At 38.7% G+C, this 18,188-nt stretch overlaps 2 protein-coding genes across 3 annotated transcripts; both read right to left on the bottom strand.

Moving 5' to 3' along the window:
• Positions 1-334: 334 nt before the first annotated feature.
• Positions 335-6,246, bottom strand: LOC124140995. Of its 2 annotated transcripts, none has more exons than XM_048403631.1 (5): positions 6,076-6,246; positions 2,770-3,002; positions 1,712-1,844; positions 793-968; positions 335-620 (listed from the first exon to the last, which is right to left on the bottom strand). In XM_048403631.1, exons 2-5 carry the CDS (start codon positions 2,987-2,989, stop codon positions 442-444), a joined length of 708 nt encoding a protein of 235 aa, XP_048259588.1. In that variant the 5' UTR covers positions 2,990-3,002; positions 6,076-6,246; the 3' UTR covers positions 335-441. The 2 variants fall into 2 exon arrangements, with proteins under 2 accessions (XP_048259588.1, XP_048259587.1); XM_048403630.1 differs by lacking the exon at positions 6,076-6,246 and adding an exon at positions 5,790-5,869.
• A 769-nt stretch (positions 6,247-7,015) lies between these two features.
• Positions 7,016-10,747, bottom strand: LOC124140978. The gene is made up of 5 exons (XM_046508828.2): positions 10,661-10,747; positions 9,853-10,085; positions 8,906-9,038; positions 7,707-7,876; positions 7,016-7,291 (listed from the first exon to the last, which is right to left on the bottom strand). Exons 1-5 carry the CDS (start codon positions 10,717-10,719, stop codon positions 7,089-7,091), a joined length of 798 nt encoding a protein of 265 aa, XP_046364784.2. The 5' UTR covers positions 10,720-10,747; the 3' UTR covers positions 7,016-7,088.
• Positions 10,748-18,188: the final 7,441 nt, after the last annotated feature.

Genomic DNA, 18,188 nt, shown 5'->3' with positions numbered 1-18,188 from the left:
AGGAAGCTGTTAATGTGGCAGTTTGGTATCGATTCCACAGATCCACCAACCGAATATGGTTGTCTTGTTGACGTGACCTTACACGTGGACGACCGCCCCGTGGCAAGTCATGAGTGTTGCCCTGTTGTAGATAGCATCTCCAAAGAGATAAACGTTATTTACGGTTAAACAAAGGTGTTTTTATGAGCACCTGATAGCTAAACAATCATTATGTACCGTTAAAATAAAAAAACACGTGTGTGAGTATCATACCCCAAACAAACACGCAAATTGTGCACCGTGCATGACCTTACAGTCGAAAAGATGCCTTCAGAATAAATTTATTCTTGTTGGACATTATATGAAGCACAGTTATTTTTTTCCGTTGGTACATAACATTTCTAGTGAGGATGCATGTGTATGTCCACATGTATCTTTGGCGACCAAACAAATTAAAACCGTTTAATGAGCGTATATTTTGAATGTCTTTCCAAGTGTACAAATCCAGTGGTGGGATATTCCACTAATTATTCCCACGACCGTCCCTGTTTCCTGTATCAGGATTTTGACTAATAAAGCCGACCCTTCTGGAAGTGTCATTTGACTGAAGGTATAACCACCACGACCGTCTTCTTCAATCTCTGGAATAGTAAGTAGTTTATATAATGTTAAGAAACATACCATCCTCCCTCTCTCTCTCTCTCTCTCTCTCTCTCTCTCTCTGTCTGTTATGGGCAAACAATAAATTGAAACTACATATACAATAAAATAACTTTACAAGGACTATTTATGAAGAGATCGTGCTATTTGTACCTTTGATGACACCCCCGATGATCAAAACAGCAACAGGTTCACTGAGTCTCGATAACATGCAGTCGCTGAAGTTGGCTGAGTAGGACAGCTCAACCCCGGTGTGTAAAGCTGTCTTAATTGATGCTACCGTTGCCAGTGAGGTTTTATTCCGCTGCCCTGCTAATAATTCAATACCTCTGAAAAGATAATACATGACTTTCATACTTGAGCAATAATAGCGGAATGTTAGTCAAAAATGGAGTAAACTGAGTTATTATCATCAATGATTTGAAAGAGTATTGGAGAATGTAAACACAAAGGTCTGGATATGGATTCATGACGCATGCTTCCTTTGTCTTAAGAGACAACCCTTCAACCATATGTATCCATACGAGGGTTGCCTAATGGGGAGAATTTAAGTATTGCAAAAGTATTACGCTAGGTCTAAACACTATTGCGAAACTACTGCTGATTTGCCAAGTAAAGTCTTACTAGTCATGCATGTATCACGCCTTCTTCGTAGGTTCAGGGATTTTGTTAGGGAGCTATACTTGGTAACTCTAGTTACAGTCTGGGGTGAATAAAAATGTTACCTTTTCTTATTGAAAGACGAATTGTAAAATATTTACGAGAGGTTGTGATGGTTGTATTACCATCTACCAGCGGCCAATTCAATGCAGGGATAGTTCGATTGATCATTAAAACTTTACGATCAGGGATAATTGCTGCGTGAGCACGAATTGTGTAAAAAGCCGAGGCTGAATTGACTGGAAATCTCACAAACAATGATAATGTATAGATATGTGTTAATGTTGTCAGGCATGGGAAGACGATGACAAAAGTGAAAAGTATGATTATATTTATTAAAGCTGAGTTTGCCTATTAAAAGCGAAGGAACATCCTTTTATTGAATTAGTGTAATGAAAGGGATTATATTCACGGCTTTTCTTCGTTGCCTGGACACTCCATAAAACCGCTGGAGAGTTGAGATCCATCAGGGCCAAGGTCAATAACATTGACAGTTACATTTCCAGATGGAGTAATATAGGTTCCCAGCAATCGAATGACGGGTGCTTCAATATAAAAGGACTATCGATAATTCCTGTGCAGAAGTTGGATATCAATGTCAGTCCAGATGAACATAATTTGTCATTGGCAATGCTCTGTTCTGCTATTAACAACATCATGTTTGCTACTCTAGGAGGTTCGAATGGTTTCATTGAAGGTGAGGTTAGGTGAAATGGGGTTAACGCCGCGTTCCATATTATAGCACTAATGAAGCGACGTGTAAGCACGTGTGTGTGGCTGCTTGTACTTGTCCGGACTTAAGGCGGTTATATTGTGCTAGCTCTCTGAGATATCAAGCCACATTTTCACATGGATACCCCCTTCAGACACAATATACCGACTCCGAGCCGACCAGTCCTTGTTTTAGGCCCCTTCATAACAACAAGCACACCCTAACGTCTTTGGGTGTGACGCGGCCTGGGGATCGACCCACCGACCTTCCGCTCTCCCGGCAGACGCTCTACGCACTAGGCCACGGACGCTGTTGTTTCGAGAGAAAGGAGGTGAGGTACGAGGAACATATATTGTTAGTGACAGAGTTAAAGCATATGCATTTTATATACTTCAGCCAGCTCCCACTGTGTATAAACAAAGAGGTCATTCCAGCCATCATAGTCCCCTCGCCCTTATCAGTAGATTCCAAATCTCATGTCCGCCTGTCACTTACATTTTGATAAACTATTAGCAACAACTTGAAGCAAATTCCACCGTTCTCGGTCTTTAAAATGAAGATATAATGCAAGCTGAGTTAATAACTTTAAGAAACTAAACATGTCAGTTATTATTCTTGAAGGAAATATACCTTTGTGTATGTAATATGTGCCTATTTCTCGTCCTTGACAATAAAGCATGCAAATGGAGTTACAGTTCCTGCTTATCCTCTTATGGTTAAAGCGAAATTAAGTAGCAATTGGCGAAAAAATATCTTACTTGAGAGATTAAATTGCTTCCCGTCAATGTAATTCTCAGTTGATAGATAGAAATGCCAGCTTGTTTGGTTGAAATAGATTATATAGGCGTCCGTTTCTCTCCCATAGAATGACGTCACGTTTACGCTGGGATCCAAGTATTGATGACATTTACTAACGTCAACAAAGTAACTGAGAATGGTTCCACCCATAAAGCTCGTTAATGATTCCTTTACTGACATTGTGCAGTAGCCTCTGAAACAAACACAACGACATATGAAGAATGAAAACAGTTGTACAGGTGTGATGAGGACCCTTTCGCCCACGGAATATGAATAATTTAAGAAATGCGGAAAACCTTTAGTTTACAAGTATTTATGTTATCAAATGTTTTCATAGGAATGAGAAAAAGAAATTCAACCACTGCATGAAATATATAACAACGCTTACATGTAATGTATAGTTAAGGTTAAACGTGCTAAAAAGGCTGATTTTAAAGGTTTTCGCGAAGCGTGTTCTAATATTTGAACATGCATATTTCTTTGATATAAACTGTTTTTCTTGGGAGATATTGATAACGGTATCAACATGCGGCAAAAGATTCATATTGGGTTTCGGTACTAGCACATGCATAGATTTTCTCTTGAAGTTCGACAAATATCACTCAATCAAATATACAAAAAGAAAACGTCAATACAAAAGCTTTATGAAATGTCTATAATCAGGCAATATGTATATTGACTAATATTATATACATTGACTGTAACATATATAAGCCATATTTATGTATTTCTTCATGTCAGAAGTTCAAATATATGAGAGTTTGTTGAACATGTCTGATATCTTTCGCACAAATATTTCAAAGTTTTGACTTTTCTAAATAGAGCCCTTATCATACCTCGCCCATCACGCACTGTGATGAGTGGTGAGTGGGTGAGTATGGTTTTACGCAGTTTCTACTATAACAATATATTGTGTCATTGCAATGCCGTAAGAGTGAGTGAGTGAGTATGGTTTTACGCCGCTTTTAGCAATATTCCAGCAATATCACGGCGGGGGACACCAGAAATGGGATTCACACATTGTACCCATGTCGGGATTCGAACCCGGGTCTTCGGCGTGACGAGCGAACGCTTTAACCACTAGGCTACCCGACCGCCCCTCAATGCCGTAAGAAAGTGGGCGAACCTGGGAATCGAGAAGCCGATTTGCAGATCCCGGCACAGCAAAGGGGAGGAACTTTGTAGAAGCGTACAATATACGGCTACTCCGCCTATGCCCCATGTATTATGGTACTTCTATTTCTATCAAATACCCGTGGGATTGTTTTGATTAGCGTTTAACGAACTTTAATCTTAATTCCAAAATCCACATTCAAATCACCCAACAGTGAATGCTTATGTGAGATTATGTCGATTCTACTGTCGCTAGCCTTGCATTATCATGTATATGAACACGTTGCATCGATATATTCTCTATGAGTTCATCTGAATAAATGTTCGAAATCTTTCTGTACATAAGTAAGTTTTGAGTGGTAGGTCGGTATGCAGTTAATATCATATTTGGTAACTGATGTTATTAATATTGCAATACATCTAAAACAGCGAGCGATTGTTCTCTTATGTGACTTTGCTTTTCTTATTAAGAATTAAGCTTAAAAATACAATGTTCAACAAAATGATACGAGTAAGACGAACAAGTGATGTTGATGTTCTATTTGCTATTATAAAAAATATATGTTCCAAAAGAAAAGGGTGCACGGGTGGCCCAGCCGTCTAAGGCCCTTGGGTACGCCAGAACCCTATGCTCATGAATTCGAATCCCGGTTCGCCCCGATTATGTTTCTAGGTTTGTCAGCACCATACCCGGGCCCGTGGGTTTCACCGAAGTGGTAAACGTCTGAGACCTGCATCACTTCGGGCTTTCCTCCCATATTAAGCTGACACGCCGTGACATAACTGGAATACTGTTAAATGCGCGCTAAACCCAACTCACTCAATCACTCACTCCAAAAGAAAAGCCCTTTTCGTGTTTTAACTTCCGATCTCATTGATATCCAATTCAAGTGATCTATTTGCACAAAAAGAGACATAGTGAAAGAATAACATGTCCATGCATCGTTTCCAGATTCCAACACTGGACAGAGAATATTCATATCAACAAAATGACAAAATGACCAGAATGTTTCTTTCTGAGGACGCGCTAAGAGCAAGATGCACACTTTTTATGGATTTTAAATGGGTTGTGAGGTGTTGAAGGTGTACCCATAAAAGTGAAACGAGGCAATTGAAAAACCTATCCGACAGTTCTTTGAGTGACACGGATTAGGCACAAGCTATCGTCATCGAGTATTGATCATGACTGAAGCTTTAAAACACGGCAACATGAATGGCAAGAGATCTACACGTTCACCACACTACAGTGTATCGTTATAATGCACGTAATGCACATACAAACAGTGCGCAGGGGGGCTCAAGAAGCATACGTCCACGTGTAACATTTTAACGGAAAGACATGGTTATGATCCGTTTTCACTTGCGCCAACGCCACCAACTAGCGTTAGCTACTGCCATGCAGGTAATTAGAACCCTACCAAAAACCTGTGTCGGCAAACACAGTGCGTCGGTTGTCAACGGATAATCTCAGGTAGAGACATCCATACTTTAGGATGTGCGTTTCTTTTGGAGTTGAGTATATATACTTGTTCACATTTAACTTTTGATAATATCAGGACATCATTAACCCTACACTTAATAAAATATTAAGAAAGTACTTTATTAAATGGAGGGAGCGTTTCCAGAAGTATGCCATAAACAAAGATAGGAAGATAGATATAGCTGAAGTTGAGCCATAATTCAAGAATCTGACGCTGCATTTTTAAACTTATCTACCAATATGTAACACGGATACTAATATAAGCGACCCGACACTGGAGACCTAGTTACACAGATGTCATTTACCTGATACTTGACTGTCTAAGAAATAAAACAATACATATTTTGCGAATCCATTACTTCATAAAACGTTAATAATTCATCTTACCGCGGTAGAAACACGCTCACAACAAGACATGCACTCCAGAATGATTTAGAAACACCCATCGCTATCTAAGAAGTTGTCTGTAACGCTGAAGTCGATTGCGAAATAGTTGCGTTACTTATCTACTTATCTGTACATTGAACAACATCCTCTCTGCACAAACCTTGGGATGATCCTATGTTTAAAATACGGGTGTAAGAAACGTTAAACAATCTGAATACCATTGTAACAGTGAAGCCAGAATAAATGAGTATATGCAAGGATAATAATTTACGCAGGTAATACAAACCTTTCAAGTAGAACACCAGGATAATAAAGTCGGACCCGACAGTAATGTGAAAAGACCCGAGGGCATCATTGTTAGGAGGCATGGAATTCGTATTTTCCAGTTTTGATAAACTATTCTTGAGACATTGGCATTGATACAAAATGCGCGCATTCAAACTTTGGGTCAAAGTCTATAAAGTAAATGTCTATCATGGCGCCATAAGGAGATAAGAGGAATATGTACATTATCTATAAGATTGCTGGCTCAACTACAGTTAGTTGAATTGTCACGTGGTCATCTCATGATGGAGTCGTGGTTCTCTGTAAACATGCCAGTTACATATTCCCCCTAACCCATACAGTGTACGTAATGTGGAACTTCATACCTACAATTCGAGTTAGTGGGTGAGTATGGTTTTACGCCGCTTTTAGCAATATTCCAGCAATATCACGGCGGGGAACACCAGGAATTATTGCACTTATATTGCACCGATTTATAGTTCTAGCTCACTAAGATACCATATCGCAGTTTAACATGAATACCCCATCCAGACACAGTATACTGACTCCGAGCCGACAGTCCTTGTTTTTGCACCTTACTGCCGAGCGCCAGACAGGGACACAACAAGTACCATCTTTAAAGGTCTTTTGGTATGACTCGGCCTGGGATAGAACCCCGGACCTTCCGCTCTACCAACGACCACGGAGGCGGTTTTGATATTTAGAATGACATGTGAACCTAAATGTGTGAGGATATGACCGCCCATGACCATATCGTGTCATCATTGTGATTACATATCACGAAGTTAAACATAACTCACTGGCGATACACTGATACGCCATGTGGCTGGTAAGTGCCTTCAGAATAATCTGTAAAGAATTTTTAATTTCCTTTTACACCTGCAATCAACATGAATTATAGAGCTTGTATTGTTTGTTTGTTTGTTTGTTTGATATAAATGTTCGCTTATGAAACACAATGATCATCTTCATAAGAAATGACAAACGTTCGCCACTTTCTTTCAAAACAACGGTTCATTGAGCGTATAATTTGAAGGTCTTTCCAAGAATACAGTGCCTGGGGTAGGGCTTGCCGCCAGCCCCACCGTCCGTATCATCCACTGGACCAACTATCACCTCCCCTGTGCTTAGTATTCTGACAGCAATCAATAAACTCGATCCTGGGGCAAGTGTCATTTGAGTGAATGTATAACCACCAAGACCATCTTCTTGGATATCTAAAACAGAAAAAAATGTAACTCAAGTCACTATAGGCACCAATGTTACCGTAGCTGGAAGTGATTTTGCTCGCATTCGAGTTTTGTAGAAATTGGTTCAGTAGCTAACGAAACGTCTATTTAACCAATGTGACATCACAAAGTTGACGCCATTGTGTGCCTAATGTCAGACTTTCTCTAATTGTGGTTTATCTGAACGAGAATCGTGAAAATATATACCTGTTCTTTTATGTTGAGTAATAATGATAACTTCTCATAAAAACTTACATATGCGAATTATTTGTTCCCTCTTGGGCGTTCAACTTTCCCAAAAAGGTGGATAATCATCAATTACACTTATGGATGGAATATATGACTGTAAAGATGTTCAGGAATCGGGTACAGGTAAATCAACAACAAAAACATAATTGTATACCTTTGATGACTCCCCCAAGAATCATATATGCCTCCATGTGTTCTGGTGGTGTGCAGTCGCTGAAGTTGACAGCAAATGACAGTTCAAGTGCTGAGTTTAAGACTGTCTTAACTGATGACACCGTGTCCAACGATGTTTTATTCCTGTGATCCGCAAGTATTTCGATTCCACTGAAGACAATGATACGTGCTTAGCATTGAATCTCAGACTTAAAGTATATGTGTTCATTAAAAGGGAACACATTTTAATCAAAGTAGACACAATTTATGGATAACAACTTCTTTAATTACTGTAAAGGCGACGTTTCGGTATAGATCCTTATTCCGTTTGGCATACGTCATCAGTCATAAAATCAGTGATGAATCACATTGTTTGCACATTGTAAGAAACTATACTGGCCTAACAGAGAAAGTTCTCTTTTGGATCGAATATTAACGAAATATCAAAATAATTGACGCCTTTGCACATGTAGAGATTTTGTACACATCCAAATGAGTCTGTATCTGTCATATGTATTGGAAGAGACGCGATCATTTCTGAAGTATTTCTGACAAGCCCACATTAATCTGTCATGACGAATGGTTTTCTTTGTTTTAATTTCCGTAGTTACACAAAGACACACGCCTACATTAAAGATGGCTGAGTGATAGCCAGTGTTTTAATAGTTATCTACAAAGAGGTTTGTTATTCTCTACGCTTTAACTCCTATGGGACCTCGAGAGGAAATAGGTCACCCGTTTCTGGTCGTAGAAGGCGACTGGATTGGGTTGGTTAAGGTCTGTGATATTTGATGAATGACACTGGAGTGCAACATCAACTCGCCAACTCATGGGAAAAACTATGCGAGGCGCGGCGTTACTGATGTGTTGCTTTATCACGTATTTCCGAACGCGAGGTACCGTCTATTGTGATGAATGATAGTAACTGTGTCTACAAATAATGCTGCCTTTCCCGTGTTGTGTGTGCAAAGTGATCAAGTATTGCAGGTACTTCGCATATTTGTTATCCTTCTTTTGAAATCCTGATCGAATTCCTGCTCAACGTAAGCATACTTTTCCAAAGTGTTTCGTAACAAACCATTCAAGCAGAAATATAAATAATAATTAGTATATGACTTATCAATAAAATGATATTTTAAAGTTATCAATACGTTCGGTGCATTTAACAAAAGGGACAATTATCTGAAGAAAAATACATACGGTTTTTCGTCATTTCCAGGACATTCTAGATAACCAGTTGTTAGTATAGAGCCATCAGAGTTGATGTCATTCACATTGACCGTGATCTTGCCAGATGGAGTTATGAAAGTTCCCATTAATCGAATGACAGGTGCTTTAAGAAAAAAAGGCTTGTTCAAAACGTTCGGTTGCGTCGAGAAACAGGTTTTTTTCAATCCATAACTAATTTCCATTAAAATTATTGTTCTAATAATGAGTTCGAGAAAGTGGAAAATAATCGTTATCATACCTTTTCTATATATATAATGTATTGAGGGGACATGTTCCTATTGGATAAGGTTTGTATACCATCTTTCTTCATCAGTAATACTTAACGGGCTTGCATACACCTCGTGTCTGGATGTCAAATCAGCCGCTCCGTACATGGGTATTTCGCGAACCTGACTGATTGCCGAACATTGATCGCAAGGCAAGGGCTGTTATGATGATGTTCACGTGAACGCTTGGTACCAAACTGATTTCCCTCCCCGGTTTTTATCCCTTAATAGCCATATCTCTTTCTGACAGCCAGTGACGATTATGCTTCATATAATAACATTGTCATACTTGTAAATTCAAAACGTCAACGTCAAAGAATAACCAGTCTCTGTCGAAACAGATTCCATGTGGGTTAGCAGGTAAAGTAGTAATGAAAATATATGAATGGATAAGGTAAACTAGTATAAATACATACTTTCCAGATATTCGGCCTGGTATATAACTACTTATTTTTCATAAACATGAACACAGCCTCTCGAAATTATAATGTCATAAGCAATCCAAAATACTAACAGAAACAATTTTTTTTATTCAAGAAATTATATATACTCCTAGGAGATATCACTTGATCTCAACCAAGGGAGATCACCTGTGTAACCCAGTTTTGAATGGTTAACTGTTTTAAGAATGTTTTAAAAAGTAAACCTTACCTGACAGATTAAATTGCTTCCCATCAACGTAATTCTCAGTCGGCAGATAAAAATACCATCTTTTATGGTTGAAATACACAATATATGCTCCTGTTTCTCTCCCATAGAAAGACGTCACGTTTACGCTGGGATCCAAGTATTGATGACATTTATTAACGTCAACAAAGTAACTGAGAATGGTTCCACCCATAAAGCTCGTTAATGATTCCTTTACTGACATTGTGCAGTAGCCTCTGAAACAAACAGTCACAGTTTGTATGCTTTTCAATATAGCTACTTTAGCAATGTGTTGACATTACTTGGTCTTTGAAAGTTATGATCATTTAGTGCACATTAAATAATGTGATATGACAGAAATTCTGTTCAAAACGACGATAACCCCAACCGAATCAGTCACTCATTTAATCATTTGCATCTGACTTCTATAATAAGAATTCTCTGACTATAAGTGTACGTTAATAATAGTGAGTGAGTGAGTATGGTTTTACGCCGCTTTTAGCAATATTCCAGCAATATCAAGGCGGGGGACACCGGAAATGGGCTTCACACATTGTACCAATGTTGGGAATCGAACCCGGGTCTTCGGCGTGTCGAGCGAACGCTTTAACCATTAGGCTACCCGACCGCCCCGGTTAATAATAAGATATGTATCAGTATATGAACTTGCTTAAGGCCATGTCATACTATTCATGAGAGAGCTAGTACTGTAAAGTATGTACCAATACCTTCAACGTCAATCTTCAGTGTACGCCTTGATATAACTGCAGTAATGTTAAACCCAACTCACTCACTCAGTATGCATTATTACCTGTAAAGGAGGACATACATGCCAACAAGTACGATCAATGAAGACAACCTAGCTTCCATTGCTGCTTAAGCTGTTTGTGCAATAGTGTTTAATAGAGGCTCTTTACTTTACTAATCTGCTTATCTTGAAACAGGTCTTTGGTCTGACTATGTGACCTCATATGGGACGTAAACTGCAAGGATATAAAGAGATTTAAGATAATTTAGAAAACTGTCACACACTATCTCATTGAATGGAATAGACAATGTTGTCAGTCATGTGTATGGCGACTTTGACCTTAACTCAAGAATAGGGTTTATATTCTAGTTTATATACGAATATAAGGATGTATACGAATATGAACACACCTCCATGTAATGCATTGACGTTTCCAAAAATCGAATTCTAGCAATGACACCACTGATATCAATTGGTGGGGTGAGGTGAAATTGGGTTTTATGCTGCGTTCAAGAGTATTGCACTTGTATAGCGACGTGCATGCACGTGTATGTGTGTGTGTGGCTGCTTGTGCTAGTCCGGACTGAGACCGATTTATAGTGCTAGCTCACTGAGATACCATGCCGCAGTTTAACATGAATACCCAACTCAGACACAGTATACTGACTCCGAGCCGACCAGTCCTTCTTTTAGCCCCTTAATGCCGAGCGCCAGACAGGGTAACAACAAGTACAATCTTTTAACGTCTTTATGTATGACGCGGCCGGGGATCGAACCCCGGAACTTCCGCTCTCCAGCCGGACGCTCTACCACAAGACCACGGAAGCGGTCCTGATATCAATTGATGAAGTGGTGAACGAGTTTGACTTGCGTCATGCCGTGGTTATTATCTTTAAAATTCACATGCAGACATTAATGATCCTAATAACTATAGGGGAATACTATTTATTACTAAACACATTGAAAAATGCATTTACTATCAGTATGGGCAATCGTATGAAATCATCGAAAAGTTGAATGCCATATACGCCAAGCAGGATTCAGAGCAAATTATTCTACTGTTGATCAAACATTTGCATCCCATACCCTCATATATGTAAATACCCTAGGGAAAAGAGACACATTTTGTACCGCCTATTCGTTGATATAAAAAGGGCGTTTGATTCTGTTAACAGAATTAGCATTTTTTGTGTGCTCTTAGAGAAAGGAAATCATGGTAAGATGCACCATCTTTCCCAACATATGTTCTCTAAACTGAACACTTCTGTAAGCTATAACCGTTTCCATATAACGGATATTTTATCCTGTCAACAGTTTGGTTTCTATTGTATATAGGACAACTTGTTATGGAAATGCTCGCTAGTAATAGCAGAGGAAAATAATAAAGAAGTTTTGCCCGTTGTATTTTCTGCTTTCGTGGTAGAGCGTCCGCCCAGGTGAGTAGGGTATTTATATTATACAGAGGCATGTTATCTCACTGAGCTAGCCCTATTAAATCGACAGTAGTCCGTACTAGTACAAGCAGCCACACACACACACGTGCATGTACGTCGTTATATAAGTGCAATAATCTTGGACGCGACGTTAAACCCAATTTCACCTCACTTAACCTTTCTTCGAGATATTTCGAACATAGTCATGAATTATTGAAACAATCGACGAATCAGGTGATAAGGCTTGGGTTTTTGCTATGCACCTTTGTTATTTAAGTGTCGTTTTAATCAAGTCTGGTTTGTACAAGTCGACCAAGTGATATATTCTTGAAGGTATTCAAACTTTTATAAGGGCACACACCAACAACAATATCGTGAAATAAATCAACCCAACTGTATGTATTAGTTTTCCGAATTTTACTAGAACGTTCTCTCACGGCAATGAAATCTATGAAATTTCGTAGCTATCTGAGACAATTTAGATGCAATAAATTCAGTACCAAAGCAGTAAGATTTTCAAAAACAGCAGAAGCAGAAATACAATATAAGTTGTAGCAGGATCACGAAGGGTACAGGGGTGTTTATGCGTCCCGCGTTAGGATGTATTCCTCGGGCCGGAAAACAGCTCGTTCGAATGATCTGAGGTTAACTTGTGCTATGTCACCTGACTTCAATTGACTCGTAAAAAGCTTGCGGCTTTTTGCTTTGAAGCGGGGTATAAAGGATTTATTCTGCCTCTGAGAAATTCACATTCAGCCTGTATCGCTCGTGGCTTGGTATAAGAGAATTACCCCCCCCCCCCCCCCCCCCGCTGAGAAATTTATTACCCTCCAAGGTGGGTTACACAGTATTTTATCAAGATCACGTGGACCAATCAGATCTCATCATTCTGACATGGAGGTATGATAATCATGTTTATGGGATTGCCTAAAAGTAGTTTATACTGCAACATAAAAAACGATAGCTTGTGCTACTCGAATGTCCATAATATCTAGAAGAACGGAATAAGTATTTGCCAAAGTATTATGTGATACGACCAAGTTGAAGCACATTTCTGTACGCTCCTACAAACCGATGTTAACATTGTTATTTAAATCATCAGTTATTTTGACCCACATTTTAACGTTCAGGAGCAACAATGCTTTAAGTAAGGCTTTGTAAAAGTCACTATTACAACATTGATAATTGTAATTATTGTCCATGTAAATGAAGTTGTCCAAATATTCATTGTACAGGTTTTGCTGTTGTTGTAAATACGTGTTGCGTACACGATTCACTATAGGCCATATTGGCACATAGCCGGAATAAATATACAATATTACAACGAATTCGTGCAGTGACAGCAATGATAAGAACTGATGAAGCCTCAAACGAGTTTGACTTGCGTCATGTCGTTGTTATCGTTAACGAGCACATGTACACCACACCACAGGATCAAAACGACTACATCGGCGCCTGTAAAACAACGTCTAACTGTCCATAGCCAGACAGCGAAACGCTCCACATAATACATTAAATTTTTAAAATGAAGGAAAGGCTCTCTTTCAATAAAATCAAAATGTGTTTTAGTTTAGTGCATGTGTACACTTGGCATTGATGTGATACCTACTAGTCAATCATACAAAACCAATCTTCTTTTCTGAAAGGAAATATGTGACAATGATTAATTATTTCTTATACGCATGGTATTTCTATAATAATATATGAGAATGAATAAAGTCCAAGCTTGATGAGAATCTACATACACATAAACAACAAAATCCTTTCCATAATCATGAGAAATCAAGAGTCCAATTTTCGATTTCGACCAGTGATCATCAGCATATGTTTATCAACTTGGTACTTTTCTTAGGCAGCAAAAATGAAAACAATGGAGTTTTGTAATCCAGCAAAAAAAGAAGAGAAAAAGTTATCAAACTTTAGTGTCAAGCTAAAAGTTGGCAGATTCCATCCCCGTTAGAATACTGTGCCGTTATTTGATATTCACTGTATGCTTAAGTCTAAATCATCAGTTCCTTTGTTTCAACTTACAGATTCAGGAACGTGTGGTCTTTTTTCTAATTTAGTGGCGTCTGTTTCTGGTTGGGCCAAAGGTTTTAGAAATATTCAAGAATCGATTTAGCGCAGTTCTGCTTCTACTCGTCCATTTTGAAACAAGGGATATCACCTATACATGCTAACTGTGAAGTACTGGGCTTTGTGTTATTGTAATGAGGGTTCGTGCCACAAGGTGGCTAATTGTGTGCTGTGACACCTATATCCCTAGAATAGAATGACAGTCATTCCCTTTGATATGAACCTAGCAATAACAGGATTAGAATTATCACAGAACATCCATGTCCGTGGAACTACTTATTTTTACTGGGGTGAATTATCTCTATGAAATCATGAAATAAGTATCACCTACATGGTCTTAAATTATTATACGGAGTGAGTGATTAACGCCGATTTAAACAGTGTTCTTGACATATCAAGACGTGGCAGTTTAAGATGGGAGGGAAGCTCGAAGTGATGCAGGTGTCAGGCATTTAACACTTTGGAGACACCCACGAGCACGGGCATGGTGCTTACAAATCTGGAAACCTAATCGGGGCGTTCCGGGAATCGAACCTACAACTATAGCTTGCCCAAGGGACGCAACGCTTCACAGCGACTTTCGGCGCCTGAGGCGACATAGTCACCCATATGCCCCCTTCAAACGATTCTCAAACGCAGTTAACAAACCTTGATAATTCCAATTTCTTTTTGTTCTCTTGGTGGCTAACACTAACTAACTGAAGTATAAATCTTATGTCAAGTATTTGCATATGCAGGAAAATATCAGGAAAACGCTTCCCGAAAACCTCTACAAAAGAGGATAGATACATTTTAGCCTCACTCTACTCTTTAATTATTATCCACAATGTAAGCCTAAAACATGCAAGAATTAATGAAAATCAAATGATAATTATGTAATCCTGAAAACCAAACATAGCCCTATCAAACATGTATCATACACTTTAAAGGGTGATATACACGTAACGAATAGGAACATCGCAAATTCAAAATGATTTAAAGCTCCTGTCACCTACCAGTAAACTTCATTAGAAAATACAATTGCATCTAATTAGATAGGCGAGTTTACTTATTCAGGTACTTCTAAAACACCAGTTTCTTTGTTACCGGTGCCACCGATGGGGCAGTATATTCTCACCTTTTCACGAACACCTGGTATCGTCACTATTTATTAGTTATACATAAACACATGCTTACGATATAGTCGGAATCTGCTTTTTGTAGAGAATTCTAACGATTATGGAAATGTTTCTAATTATAACATTGTCCACCATCACATTCCAATGCATCGACAATGTATTATATGGTTTAAATGTTTTGTATTTTTGTTTCCATTATCATTTCATGGTTCATGTGAAATTGCCTTTGTAATTTCTATACACTATTATATTATATGTATGTAAGAAAGGGTATTGTATTGTCTCCAATACTACTGATCACAATCAAAACGAAAGTAGCATTTGTATTTGAAAGGTTTGCATTTTAAAACTACCCCTATCAAGATCATCTGTGGACTTTATTTTTCGAAATCCTGTATAACAACCTTAACGATACAAGTTTACTGGACAAAAGACACCTGCATAAGAAACTTGATATACTTCACGTGTATGAAGTAAACTAAAATATATTATGTAAACCGATACGATAAAAATACTTGAAGTGTTCACAGTCAGAGTGTTACTTTCAAGTCCAATGAGTTGAATAAAACATGCCAACATGTGAGTATTTTAGGGGAGCAAATGAGAATTCGTGAATAATTGAACCTGCTAAATTTGCATTAACTCCATATATTATTCGTTCAATCACGACGCTTATGGTAGTGCACAAGGAAGTCAATGAGGTGTTTGAGGATTAAATGAGATGTATATAATTTCGTCAAAATTAGATCTGGTACTCAGGTAATATACCACGGGTGAACGTTCTAATCAAACAATCAGCCGAGGGACCGATTCAGACCAGCATATCTGATGAGGTGTCTCGAAAAGGAATATCGGGAAGTCCTGAATGCAAAATAATAAAACCGTTTTATCACAGTGTTGTGGATATGGCGTTGTGTCGTTTCTGAGCGTCATGACATTTGCATATAGAACAGTGTGTAGTTGTGTTCTTTTGTATTTACTTTACGCCGTTTGGTTCAGGAGAAACCTGCATACGTGTGAACACGGTCAAAAGTGTGGTTGGGGGATAAAAGTTATGAAATTAACAAGATTGGCTCTGCCATCAGTCAATCCGTGCAAACATTAACATCTTTTCGCAACTCAAGTAATAATAGCACTTCAAGTTCCTTCTAAAATATTTACGGTCATTAGTTTGAGAGAATTTCTGGATATACAAGTCTGCATGTATGTATAAGGCATGACACGATGCTTTTGTTTGATATACATGTAAATAAATAAACATGTTACGCGTGGAGAAACGTTCAACAAAACACTGTTATTTCCGAATTGTATTTTGATTTTCCGCTCTAGTTCCTACTTGGCCACTTGTTCACTTAACGAGAAATCCTACTTGACTCTGAGTAAGTAGCTACTTTGTCCATGAGATTTCGGCACAATAATGGCAAATCTATGTTCATATCTGCCAATATATGTTGACTAAATATTTCCTTTACAAGCTCCACATGCGATATTTTCTAAATAACATAAGGACATACATTTGTCTCTTAATAAGTATCAGGATCCTCTAATCAACATGGTATAGGAAAATGACACATGTTCACCTTTGTTAACCTTTGAATCTGATATTCCTCCATGTGCACCCAAACTGTATTCATAATTATACATATGCGTGAGTGAGTGTTTGTTTGTTTGTTGTTTAACGCCGCAGCAATATTCCAGCTCTAGACGAGGGTCTGTAAATAATCAAGTCTGGACCAGACAAGCCAGTGATTGACATCATGAGCATCGATCCACATAATTTGGATACGATGACATGATTCGCGGTGAAGAGTTAGACGTGCCATAAACCTATAATCGTGGGTTCGAATCCTTAGTCAAACTGTTTCTAAGTTTGTAAGTATGCTTATGGATTTTATGAAAGCGGTAAACGTCTAAGACCTGCATCACTACAGGATTTCCTCTCATAACAAGCAGACAGGCCGAAATATTGTTCAAAGTGGCTTTAATTTACTTACTCTCTGTACATATATCCGCGGTGCCCTTTACTCAGCATCATCAATCTTGCAACCATTCGCAGCTGACAACGAAGCAAAAAGGTTTTTCATCAGCCATTCCCAATGTTGTTGTACAGTTACTCATCTAAACAACGTATTATATGTGCACGAATATAAACACCCACAGGGGGCTGCAACAATGCACTTTGAATTGCACTAACTAATTGAATCGAACCTTTCCCGTTCGCTCAGGAGCTGACGGTTGTTCTATGCATTAAGGTAATGGGATAATACCTCACTTTCGTAAACATGTGTTTAATAATTTAAATCCCATGGGGAGCATGTTACATTGTTCAGGATTTATATCAAATATTATAGGCTTGGGGTCACATGAAGGCCATGCTGAAGCTGTGTCTGTCAACTAGTATACTAGCGCATGACTAGTGGATGATGATAATGATGATGATGATGATGATGATGATGATGATGACGATTATTATAATTATTATTATTATGATGACGATGATGATGATGATGATGTACAGATTGAAATTTAAAAAATGCGACAAAGAGGGTTAGGGTGATCTCGGCACACTCAGGCTGGTTAGGCTCATCATCAGCTCAGGGCCCTTGCCCCCTCTACACGCAGCCCAGACAGCGAATGGGACTTCTCCAAGGAAACGCTGCCTAGTCAATCCCACCCAGAACTTTTCGTAGAATGTGACGACTCCCCAACACTGCAGCCTTCTGCATTACCCAGATTGTCAGTAGGGCTGTATTCCTGGTAGCTAAACCGGTACTCTCCCAATGTCACTCAACAGATCTGGAGGTTTCAAACCTAAGGCACCGAGAACAATTGACATTAAGATTAACAATTCTATCATGCAGAGCCCCCACGTTAATCAAACCACTCTCCCATTATGATTGGTAAATATACGCGATAGAGGGAAGAGCAAGGGTGGTGGGATCTGTTGTCTGACAAGCTTTTTCG

The sequence above is a fragment of the Haliotis rufescens genome, unplaced genomic scaffold, assembly GCF_023055435.1.
Source record: "Haliotis rufescens isolate VD_foot unplaced genomic scaffold, xgHalRufe1.0.p SCAF_3, whole genome shotgun sequence".
In the NCBI taxonomy this organism is placed as follows: domain Eukaryota; kingdom Metazoa; phylum Mollusca; class Gastropoda; order Lepetellida; family Haliotidae; genus Haliotis; species Haliotis rufescens.
The sequence above is the reverse complement of the archived record's forward strand: the minus strand, read 5'-3'. Positions and strand labels throughout refer to the sequence as shown.